This window comes from Oreochromis niloticus, linkage group LG3 (genome assembly GCF_001858045.2).
Source record: "Oreochromis niloticus isolate F11D_XX linkage group LG3, O_niloticus_UMD_NMBU, whole genome shotgun sequence".
Lineage (NCBI taxonomy): Eukaryota > Metazoa > Chordata > Actinopteri > Cichliformes > Cichlidae > Oreochromis > Oreochromis niloticus.
This window is the reverse complement of record NC_031967.2, coordinates 19,531,361-19,542,382: the sequence shown is the minus strand read 5'-3', so window position 1 is coordinate 19,542,382 and position 11,022 is coordinate 19,531,361. Positions and strand designations below refer to the sequence as shown.

Sequence of the window (11,022 nt, the reverse complement as noted above, 5' to 3'; positions counted from 1 at the left end):
AGACACACCAAACCGCCGACTTGTCGTGTCGCCTTTTTTTTTAAAGGCTCAGGTGACCTTTTCACCGGAAGCAGTCAGTGTAAACAGTGCGCACATTTGGAGGCGAGAGCGATATTTTTCTACCCAGCAGAGAAAATGTCTAAAAACACGAGAATAATGTTGGTGTTTGGAGGGTTTGTGACGGCCGTTGCTGCCGCGTTTTACCCCATATTTTTTTACCCCCTCACACACAAAGACGAGTACAGTGAGTACGCTTTCTTTGCTTTCATTTAGTTACACAATTAGTTTATAAAGCCTGGCCTAATGTCGTTTATAATTCTCCTTAGTTACGGCTGAGCTAAATGTCACTTTACTACACAAATGATAAGCAGTCCGTGTAGGCTTGTTTAGCTTAGCTAGCTTAAAGAGTGCCATTGAGGTAACTCATTTAACAAACCCATACATTCAGTTAGAGCGCCTGTTGGAGTCAAAGGTGATCATGAACATTATTTGACTTGAATAAATCCAGCTTATTTATTACTACTACATTTCTTCCCTGTTTTAAAGGGAGTTATGTCAGCTAAGACAAATATAGTCATTATCAGGTACATGGAGAGCTGTCGTCTTGACATACATGGGACATGAAGACAGTAGAAACTGGTAATAATCAGCTTTAGGAAAGGAAATTGTTTATATCAGTGACTTTAGCTGCAAGTTGTTGTTGTTTTTTTTCATACGTTTACCTAAATTGCTATGTTGTTCTGTCCTTGCTAGGAGAAGTCCAAAAGGTGAACCGGGCAGGGATCAACCAGGCAGATGTGCAGCCGGCGGGTAAGTGTGCTTAGTAGATTTGATCTGTTATCAGCTTGTTTGTACAGCTTGCATACTGTACATAAAAATTCATGAATTACAACATATATCTTAAGAGTAAAGGGGATCGCTATTGTTATATTTTCTCTCAAGTACAGTACTGTGCAAAGGTCTTAAAACACTCCTCATTTCTTTATATTTTGCAACAAAAATGGGAAACGGCTTCAGTAAGGTATTGTGCAAACATACATGGAATTACAGTATATAAAGGCAAAAACAGAGTTTGTACAATCCTAATGAGTTTGAAAGTCAGTATTTAGTATGACCACTAAATTCTTCATCACAGCCTGAACACTCTTACGCAATTCAATTTTATTTATATAGCACTAAATCACAACAGCAGTTGCCTCAAGTTAGCTTTCTTGTCATTTCTTTAAGTAGTCTTCAGGAATAGTTCTTCAGGCTTCTTGAAGGACATTTAAACCCCCTCTTTGGATGTTTCTGCCTTTTGTTCTGTTCTCTGTTAAGACGATCTCACACTACTTCAGCAATGTTGAGGTCCAGCATCTGGAGGCCAATCCATGACTGATAGACTGATACAGTCTATATATGTGTGTGATTATTATTAATGAGAGCTCTCTGTCTCTGTGTCTCTTTTTTTTTGTCTGAAGGTATGAAGATATGGTCTGATCCATTCAAGCCTGCAAGCAAATGATGACCACAGTGACCCCTTCACTGAGACGCTGCTGCAGACTCTGAGTACAGAGTGTCTTTTTGATATGTGCTTGGTGTGCGTGAGTGAATGACTGTTGAGTGATAAGTTACCTGTTAAATAAACTATAATCAACTACTTAAGAACCCAAACGTGGATATCTTTTTTTTATATTGTGTTTGGATGGAGGACGGCTAGCTACACAGAAGCACAGATACAAAACAATGACTGTTTTGTTTTTACCCTAAATTCAACCTAAAGCCTGCTGGTCTCCTGTTGCCCACATGAGGGCGCACCACTCCTGTGTGTTCCCGCTAAAGGCAGTGGACTGTGTAATGTCTTGTTTGTGCATCTGAGATATTTTGGAAAAACCATTGTATTTCCAAAAAAGCTTTGCTCTGGTATGCAGCCTGTAGGAAATTATAATAAAATGCAGTGGTTTGTTTACCCATCTCATTCACAGGAATCCCTTTTGACATTTTATTTTGATTTAGTTGATGCGAGAGTCATTAAATCGGTTCAGCAGATGAGGGACAATGTCCAGCAATGTGCGGTATCATCTTCCAAAATGGAAACAGTAGAGACAGAGTTATTCCAGGACACATCACTCTGTATTATCATTTCCCTGTCACGCAGGCAGGGTTTAACTGTTGCTGTTTAAATGACATGTGACCGGCTATGTTTTGCCCATAGGCTGAAAGGACGGGGCACGGCTCCACGATCGTCTTGTTCAAATCCTACTCGATGTGATCCAGACTCCCTTTACGAGTCCACGGGTGCTGTAAAAGCAGAGAATTCCAAAACTACCATTTTTTCCCCCCTGTACTTTTGTGGTTTCCTGACATTGACCAGCATCCCCCTTTCAGAGTTTGGTCCATCAAAGTCCTTCTGGAAGAAAGATAGATTAAGAAAGAACTAAAGCATGTGTTTATGGTCCTTCAGAGATGGGGCATATTTAAAGTTGCCCTTAAATCTTTCACAGTCCTCGATGTAGCCTGTACTTTCGAGCTTTTAGGGCCATTCGCGAGGCCCGCTGCCAGCAAAACTGACAGCGCAGGCCAGCAACGGCCACTCTCCTTCACAACCCCCAAATCAACAAGCCCCATTGTTTATGAGAGGTTGTTATTGTTGGGCTGCATTCAGAAACAAGAGAAAACTCAAGAGCCCGGCTGTGCAGAGGCGTCCAAAGTAAAGAGAGCAAAAGGAGTGAGGGGGTGGTTAAGGAAAAACGAAAAGCAGAAATTCCTCTCATTCCCCGCTGGTGTTTTCCAGATTCCTCAAGCGACAGCTCCTCGGCTGTGCGAGTGAAGTAAGCAGGCAGAGGGGGAAACTGAAGCAAACGGCGAGAGGAAGAGAACCACATTCTTGAGGGGACGCGTCACCTACACGCAGAATAGAAAGACACTCGATCTCTGTTTCTCGCCTGGCAGTGTGTAACAGGTTGTGCAGCATGGCCCTCAGCTCTTTCAGTCTTGCCTTTCCATGAATCAGATTTCATTTCAGTTGCTCCTGAGGTCTCCTTTTTTTCTGTAGAGGCCCTCAAAGTCTGTACCAGGCTTTTATGGCTGCTTGTTGTGGAGTCCTCTTTATGCTGCCCTTATCCCATGATAGACACCCTTCTATATAAAACGTTCAGCAGGGTCACAGCGCACTATAAACCAACATGAACTCAACAATGTCGCCTCTGCAGTGCTTTTACTATCCCGCTATTAACCCATCACACAAATCTCTCTCGGCTATTGAGGGGGTTTAGGAAAGTGGTGGCACGCCGTCGGCCGCTCTGAGCACTTTGTTAAGCCCGAGTTTGAGAGCGGCCGATAATTGGCCAAGGTTTCTAACTAATTGTCATGGGAACAAGGGTCGACAGACAGGTCAAGGGGTTGCAGCAGCAGCAGCAGTGTTCGGGAAAGGGTGGAGAAGTATGTAAAATACGAGCAGCGAACACCCCGTACTATATCGAGTGTGGAAAACCGGAGCAAGAACATCAGAAAGCTCTCAGAGCCTTGCGATGGCACATATGACGACACAACTGTGGTATTTGTTTCTCTTTCAGGAAGTGTGACATTTTGGGAAGACCACTCCTGTTAAATGTTTCTCAGTTTATGCAATACACGCGTGAACAAAGACGCTTACAACTCAGTCAAACCTCCTTGCAACTAGGAAAAATCGATGGTTGCACAGTGATTGCTTGAATTTGTTCGGATTCAGCAAATTGCAAGTAGCTGCAGCACCCAACTGACTGCCCAAAGGTTGAGCATGCAACAGCCTCAACCTCTGCATGACCATTTTTGGAAGAGGTCAACTGGTGGGAGGCAACCTGTCTCCAAACAGTTGGAGTTCAAGTTGGACTGACTGCTATCACTCTCAGACAGACTGGTAAATGTTTGCCAGTAATTGCTTTTTAATTCATAAATACAGATTGCCAACACATTGCAATCAGCCTGAGTTTGTCTGCAACAAGTCTCTCTACAACAGGGGACTTGACTCGATTAGTTAGCAACTGGTTATATTCTGATTATATTCTTATATGAAAGCATGTTTGGAGCAACATCACTATCTGAGGAGGAACTGCTTAACGACTGTTTCAGTTCTATGAGGTTCTGGTTGGAATCTGAATGTAAGTAGACAACAACAGATTTGTGGTTTTCACCTATTTTCCTCAGTTAATTGTTTTATTATCACAAACAGATCGCATGTAATTGCCAACTTGATTCAGTCTCACACTGAAGGCAGACTGACTCCATCTGTATCACCATTTTGACACGGGTCACTTTGAAGATGGCAGCTGACTGCGAGTGGTCGCAGACCTGGTTGGCATCTTCAAAGCAACTATTTCATTGGCAACTCTCAAGTTCATTGGACATGGTCGCAGTAATTTTGGTCGTACCAAGGTGTCCACTCCCCGATTTGCCTAGTTACACCTTCTGTGAAACTGTACCATGGATTTCCTTTGAGTACCCTTTGATAACTTTTGCAAACTATGTTCTTATTAATTATTGTGAGCAAATTCTGAGTTGAAGTGCTGCTATACAGCTCAGGCTGGAATATATCAACTGTTTTCCGTATTAACACAGTAACTAAACTTATGGCAAGTTATTTCTTTCATTTAAGACCCATTCAGTTACAGTCACACCAAGTTAGCATTGCACTCCTTTTGTTGCATTCACAATTTATTGTGAACAAAAACAAAAACCAGCCATATTGAATAAACAGATGAGTGATCTTCACCAGGGTGTTGAGAATTTGGTGACTTTTGGTGGTGCTAATGTAGCTTCAAAAACTCAAGCAGGGATGATTAGCAGGCTACAGAGGTCTGATAAATTTACAAAAAATGCCTTCAGCTGCAGCTGCATTACACAAAGCATTTAATGAGCAGCTAACAAACTAACGCATACAGTTGTACACCCAAACTGGAACTTCAGGCAAGATATAATAATGGCTTGAGGCTGCCTCTGAAAGTAAAGGGTTCTCTATGGACGTCCATGTGAAATGCCCAAAATTTCTATTAGAAACAAGCGTATTTACAGCCTGGTGGAAATATTGGTTTTGACTCGCTAGCTATTTTTTGTTTGAGTCCAAAAAATAAAAAAATTACTTTGTTTGCTAAGTTTTAGCAAGCTAGCGTTAGCCACAGTGCTCCATCTTTTCATCCAACACCCACAGGGAATGAGTCCGACCTATTGCCAGCTATGCGGACCAAGCTCTTGAAACAGTTGTATAAGGATCAAATGGGTCATAGACACCCCATACTCCTGAAACACCTCCTACAGAACACTCCAAGGCAGTGCCTTCTCCAAGTCTACAAAACACATATAGACTGGTTGGGAAAACTCCCATGCACCCTCAAATATCCTTCAGAGGGTAAAGAGCTGGTTCAGTGTTCTGTAACCTTAGATACTCATGTCTATGAGGTTTGACTAACGAACAGACTCTCTTTTCCAGCACCCTGGCATAGACTTTCCCAGAGAGGCTTAAGAGTCTGATCTCCCTATAGTTGGAGCACACCCTCCGGTCCCTCTTCTTGAAGACGGGAACCACCACCCCAGTCTGCTAATTCTTACGTGACTGCTATCTCCCATGGCAAACTGGTCCATCACCCAGGACCAATTACCTGAGGCCAAGAAGCTCCCCAACAGCATAGCCGCTGGCACGCATCCACACACAAACCCCTCCTCCACAATAAGGTCGTTATAATTATAACGTTAAATTCAAGGCATCAAAATGATAGTTCAGGAACAAGTGTGACATCACATTTAGGGCTATGTCCATCGTTTATGCAGTGTAGGCTCCATAAGACCTGTAAACAAACAGATTTAAAATCCATGAAGTTTTCCTTAATTGCCCAAATCCCTCGAGGACAGAAATGTGTCACTTTCCATATGTAAGTAATGGTGGGGTACACTGCACCCAAATCACTTGAGCAGTTACTAAATTTCACCAAAGATGACACCAAATGTGAAACGACAAGAATCTCCTTGTCAGATTATCACTTAAGAATAAATGTAACACACACTGGTGCAAAAATACGCCCACAGTTAGCTTTATCCAGAAAAATAAGCAGCATCTACATTTTACATCTCACATACGCCGCTCAGCCTCATAAAACAATGTACCCGAGTGCCGTCCGCATTCTCGGGTCAGCAGGCGCACGGCTGTGGAAACAGATAGTAAGTCTGAAGCAATGTCTAGGAGAAAAGACACAGGCCCGGCTCACAGCAGGTCGGCAGAGCAAACTGTCCCGTGGACACCAAGACCTGTGAGCTAGTGTTATGTTTATTGCATGCAGGAGTGTATATGTGTGTGCATGCATCGTTCAAGAAAGAAAGCGAAGAAGTTCAGCTAAGAGGAACCCAGAATCCCCCTGAGACTAAACTGTGGTTGTGGAACTTACTGGAACTCCAAACATCGTGTGTGTGCTTTTGTATTATGTTCTTTTTTGCCCCAAGCAGAACCACAAATAGATAATTATGGTTTGTTTTAGGTTGCATCCCCTTTGCCCAGTCGTGAAGGCATTGCAGTTCATTGCTGCGGTGTGTCAGTTCTTAGTTAAAAGGGGACGGTGGGGTTGTGCACGGAGAGCCAATGGTAAAATAGAGATGATGCAAAGATGCATTGTCTTTGCATCATGTGTGCTTCTTGTTTCCTGATGCAATCTTACAGGAACTGGTTATAAACAGACTGCATGGCCGTTTGGCCACCCAGCAGTGCACGTGTGAAAACATGTTCTGCGGTTTTTGCCACTTGCAGTCTGTTATTAGTCGAACTCATTACAAACATTCATGTAGTAATTAGTAACAGTTACATTTTGTGGCATGGTAATTTTCACATTATTCAGAGTAGTCATTAGCACAATTCATGTTTTCAACTTAAACGGCACTTCAGTCATCCTGAGCTTCTTTTTTAAATGTAATGACGAGTTTTAGCCATGTTTAAAAACAGTGTGCGCCTCCAACCTGACCCCTCCTTAGAAAGACACCATTTTTAACTTTAACATATTTAATGAAGCCATGCGCAATTTAATCTTTGTACCAGTGACAGGCCTGAAAAGCACACAAGGGTTGGTGGAAATCTGGTGCTTTTGATTCGTCTTATTGTTTCCAGCAGTTTTTGAGGCCTCGTAAAGTACATGAGTGTTGAGGCATGACATTTTCAGAGCTCACAGTTTCTCAGCTCTGCTACAAACTGCAACCAAATCAATTTTACATCCACTTTAACTGTCACAGTCCAAAGCAAAAAATCTTCCTTTTTTTTTCAGAACTTTTTTTTATTTTTCTGTAATCAGCAAGAAAGTCCTGGGTTTGAATCCACTGTCTTCACGTGTAATTTCTAAGTGGAGTTTGCATATTTTCCCTGTGTTTGTGTGGGTTTTCTACGGGTACTACAGCTTCCTCTCACAGTACAGTGAGTAGGGTTAGGTTAATTTGTGATTCTAAATTGCCAATAGGTGTGAATGTGTTATGTGTTCGTCCTGCAACAGACTGGTGACCTCTCCAGGGTGTACCCCGCTTCTCGGCCCATTGTATAAGTGGAAGAAACTGGCTCCATGGATGGATGGACCAGCTTTGAGCATCAGTATCATTGGATGAATAACAGTTTCAATGGCAAAACTGCACTAATTCAATATCTGGGATGATCTCTTATCCAATAATTTACCAATGAAAACTTCAAAAAGCATTTTGGAGCAAAGCTTCGAGGGTACGTTTCACCATGTGGGGATAGCTGACTCTAAACAAGTGATAGCATATGAAACGTCTCATTGCCTATGTTATCTTTTGATACCAGGCCAGTGTGGATGTGATTCCTTTTGTATAAATGTAATTTCCTAAGGCCCAGGAGGAAGTTTTTTTCTTTCTTTTTTTCTGACTTTTTGTAAAATTACCCAACAAAACTTTAGTCGAGTCCAATTTAGTGTAAACATTAATGCTCCCCAGAGTATGAATCTGCATAAACCTGTGATCCATCCATCCATTTATTTTCTTAACTGCTTATGAGATTTAGGGCTCACAAAGAATTTGCAAACATAATCTGACATTACTGTGAATTACTTTTATACCACATGTTACATTAAACAAGCTCATGAAGATGGTAATATGGTGGTAATAAAGGCTGCTTTACTGCTGTAATTTAATGTAACATGGTCAGCAGCGATACTCAGGGAGGCCGTGTTGTTTATACGCTCAGTTGGCACTAAGAGGTCTAAAGTGTGCCAAGAAAATATCCCCCACACCATCGCACTACCAGCAGCCTGAACTGTTGATGCAAGGCAGCATGGATCCAAGTTTTCATGTTGTTTATCCCAAAGTCTGACTCTACCATCTGAATGTTGCAGCAGAAATCGAGACTCATCAGACCAGGCAACGTTTTTTCCAATATTCCATTGTCCAGTGTTGGTGATCCTGTTTGAAATGTAGCCTTAGTTTCCTGTTCTGAGCTGACAGGACTCGCACCCAGTGTGGTCCTCTGCTGCTGTAGCTCATCTGCTTCAAGGTTCAATGTGCTGTGCGTTCAGAGATGCTCTTCTGCATGTCTTGATTGCAATGAGTGGTTATTTAGTTACTGCTGCCTTCCTATTCTTAGTCTTTCCATTCTCCTTTGATCAGCATTTTAACTGCCACGCACTGGATATTTTCTCTTTTTCAGACCATTCTGTGTAAATATGTACATATGGAAAAATCCCTGCAGATCAGCAGTTTCTGAAATACTTACAGTAACAACCATGCTACGTTTAAGTTCACTTAAATTATGCTTCTTCCCCATTCTCATGTTCAATTTGAACTTCAGCAGGTTTTCTTGACCATGTCTCCCTGCCTGCCCTGAGTTGCTGTCATGTGATTGGCTGATTAGATAGTTGCATAAACAAGCAGTTGAACAGATGTACTTAATAAAGTGACTGCGAATGTACAGTTTTGTTTTATTGGCTAATATCCCCTGTTGCAAGTGTATGCAAGTCCAGTAATATACAATTAGCTGATGTTTTGCTTGTTCTTGGATGTGTAAAACTGTAAAAATGACAAAACACAAAAGCCTGCAAAGATTGCTGACTTACTGTGGGTCTCCGGGGGTTAAAGAAACACCAGTTGAACTTCGTAATCCTCATAGTTTAACTCATTTGGGTCTTCTTTCTTCATGGCTCTTCAGACAGGCAGTGAATGTGATTAAGCAACACCTCTGAAATGAGGTAAGTAGGAAATTCTCAAATGCGGCTCGAAGAGTGCCAAAAGCCCGCCGCTTTGGTTCCTGTTAACATATGGATCCGTGGAGGAAATGTTTAAGCAATTAATTATAAGTTTAAGGTTGGAAAAAATAAGCAAATTTCTTTTATAACATCTCTTTTTTTTCAGAGGAGAGGAAAATCTTTGTTATGGACAGACCTCATCATCGCAGGCCATCTTTTCCTCTTTTGTAGCCTCCATGTTCCGTCTGTTGATGTGGAAGCAAAACGCTGAAAACCACAATTACATTTAAATCAGTCAAACTGTCTGATTAACAGAAAACCGCACACACGCACACACCGCTTGAAATGTTACTGTCACCCATCCTAAACACACACCATTACGGCATCGCAGTCTGAGCCCGTGCGAGGCTCGGCCGTCAATCAAGGCACATAGCAGGTTTCCGTCTTCGAGGCCCAAATATGATCTTCAGAATTTCTTATGCAGTAAAGCAGCGGGGCCACTGTTGACTTAGGCAAGGTTACTGAGAAAGAGGGCCAGAGCTGTAAGCAATCACGCTGTTCTTCCAAGCCTCTCGGAAAGGTTCGGAAAAGAGAAAAGAGGGAGGGTGATTTATAAGGAACCTCAATATTTGACACACTCATTTGTGAAAATAAGTCTGCAGCCTATCAAAGCCATCGCTTACATTAAAAAACCCATGGAAAGCTCTTTCGAAACTACTTTTGTTTTTTTTTAACTGGGCAGGCCAGTTTTCATTCATATTTCCTGGCACGGCACTTTACTCCCTCTCCATCTGAGGGACTATATCAAAATAAACAGCTTAACCCCGAGACGGCATTTAAAAATTATATTGTGAACAATACAGAAGGTATGCCGTTTCACAGAGCCCGCTTAACAGCATGTAATGCAATAAAGCTCGATTAAAAATGTGTAATATTATGATCTAATATGACACACTGAGTCTTGTTTTAGTTGGAGATGCCGTGCAAAGGGACCGAGTGATTCATAGTGCTGAAAATATTCACATTACCCTCTTGTTTTTTCTTAATATTCAGCTACGGGAACTGGGTCTTATTATTAGTGGTTTACACACAATGTTAATTAATTCAAGGAGTCAAACTTCTATGCATACGAGTCACTGTATTAAAGTGAATTAAATCGTTTTAATGGATATTAAATAACCGCAGGGGCGTGCGGTGAGTCATATTTGGAGTGTATTTTCATTTTAGTGTAAATGGCGTGTGGGTGAGCAGACAAGATCCTGCTGCTGTGCTCCCCGTGGGTTTTCATTAGGGCCTTGTGGATGACAACAGAATATATGACTTGGCTTCGTACGGGAATTCTGGGAAAGTCATGGAATTTTGGACGCCTTGACGGAACACAGGCACTCCGGTCTTGGCCCATTCCCCCGTGGAGATGGAGGAAAGAGGAGGAATCCTTCTGCAGTGTGCGTTTGCGTCCTTGTGCGCATATACGGTGGCCCTTAAGGAGATCCTTATGGAGCTGACCCAGAATAATGACAGGTTTACAGCACAGCACCAAGCAGCAGGCCCACATGTGGCTGATATCAAACAAAGAGCAGGAACGCGCTGACGCAACCAAGTCGATCATCCCGATGATGATTAGAAAGGCCGGTGATCTGTATTTCTGCCCAGGTAGAGGATCTACTCTATCTGTTTAATGCATTTATCTTCCTTTAGTCACAAAAATCTGCAAGCCTCTTAAAAAGACAATCTTCCATCTCTAAGGATTCACTCAGTCTCTTAAATTTTGGAACAACCATGATTTAGATTTTTAACTACTTCAATTTTCCAAGTCAAGTCACATTTTATTTATATGGTGCATTTT

General features: G+C 42.0%; 1 protein-coding gene and 1 long non-coding RNA gene across 2 annotated transcripts; one reads left to right on the top strand and one right to left on the bottom strand.

The window, feature by feature from the left end:
- Positions 1-69: 69 nt before the first annotated feature.
- smim20 (small integral membrane protein 20) lies at positions 70-1,653 on the top strand. Its single transcript, XM_003449339.5, has 3 exons — positions 70-244; positions 754-810; positions 1,461-1,653. Exons 1-3 carry the CDS (start codon positions 136-138, stop codon positions 1,502-1,504), a joined length of 210 nt encoding a protein of 69 aa, XP_003449387.1. The 5' UTR covers positions 70-135; the 3' UTR covers positions 1,505-1,653.
- Positions 1,654-1,674: 21 nt separating this feature from the next.
- Positions 1,675-9,865, bottom strand: LOC112846274 (uncharacterized). The gene is made up of 3 exons (XR_003219173.1): positions 9,552-9,865; positions 9,373-9,443; positions 1,675-9,238 (listed from the first exon to the last, which is right to left on the bottom strand). It is a non-coding gene; the product is annotated as an uncharacterized LOC112846274 (long non-coding RNA).
- Positions 9,866-11,022: the final 1,157 nt, after the last annotated feature.

Excerpts from the sequence above, each read along its gene's own strand:
- smim20 (XM_003449339.5), top strand. The coding sequence starts at position 136 with ATGTCTAAAAACACGAGAATAATGTTGGTGTTTGGAGGGTTTGTGACG. Across the intron at positions 245-753 it reads CACACACAAAGACGAGTACA|GAGAAGTCCAAAAGGTGAAC; the intron begins GTGAGTACGCTT and ends TGTCCTTGCTAG. Across the intron at positions 811-1,460 it reads GGCAGATGTGCAGCCGGCGG|GTATGAAGATATGGTCTGAT; the intron begins GTAAGTGTGCTT and ends TTTTGTCTGAAG.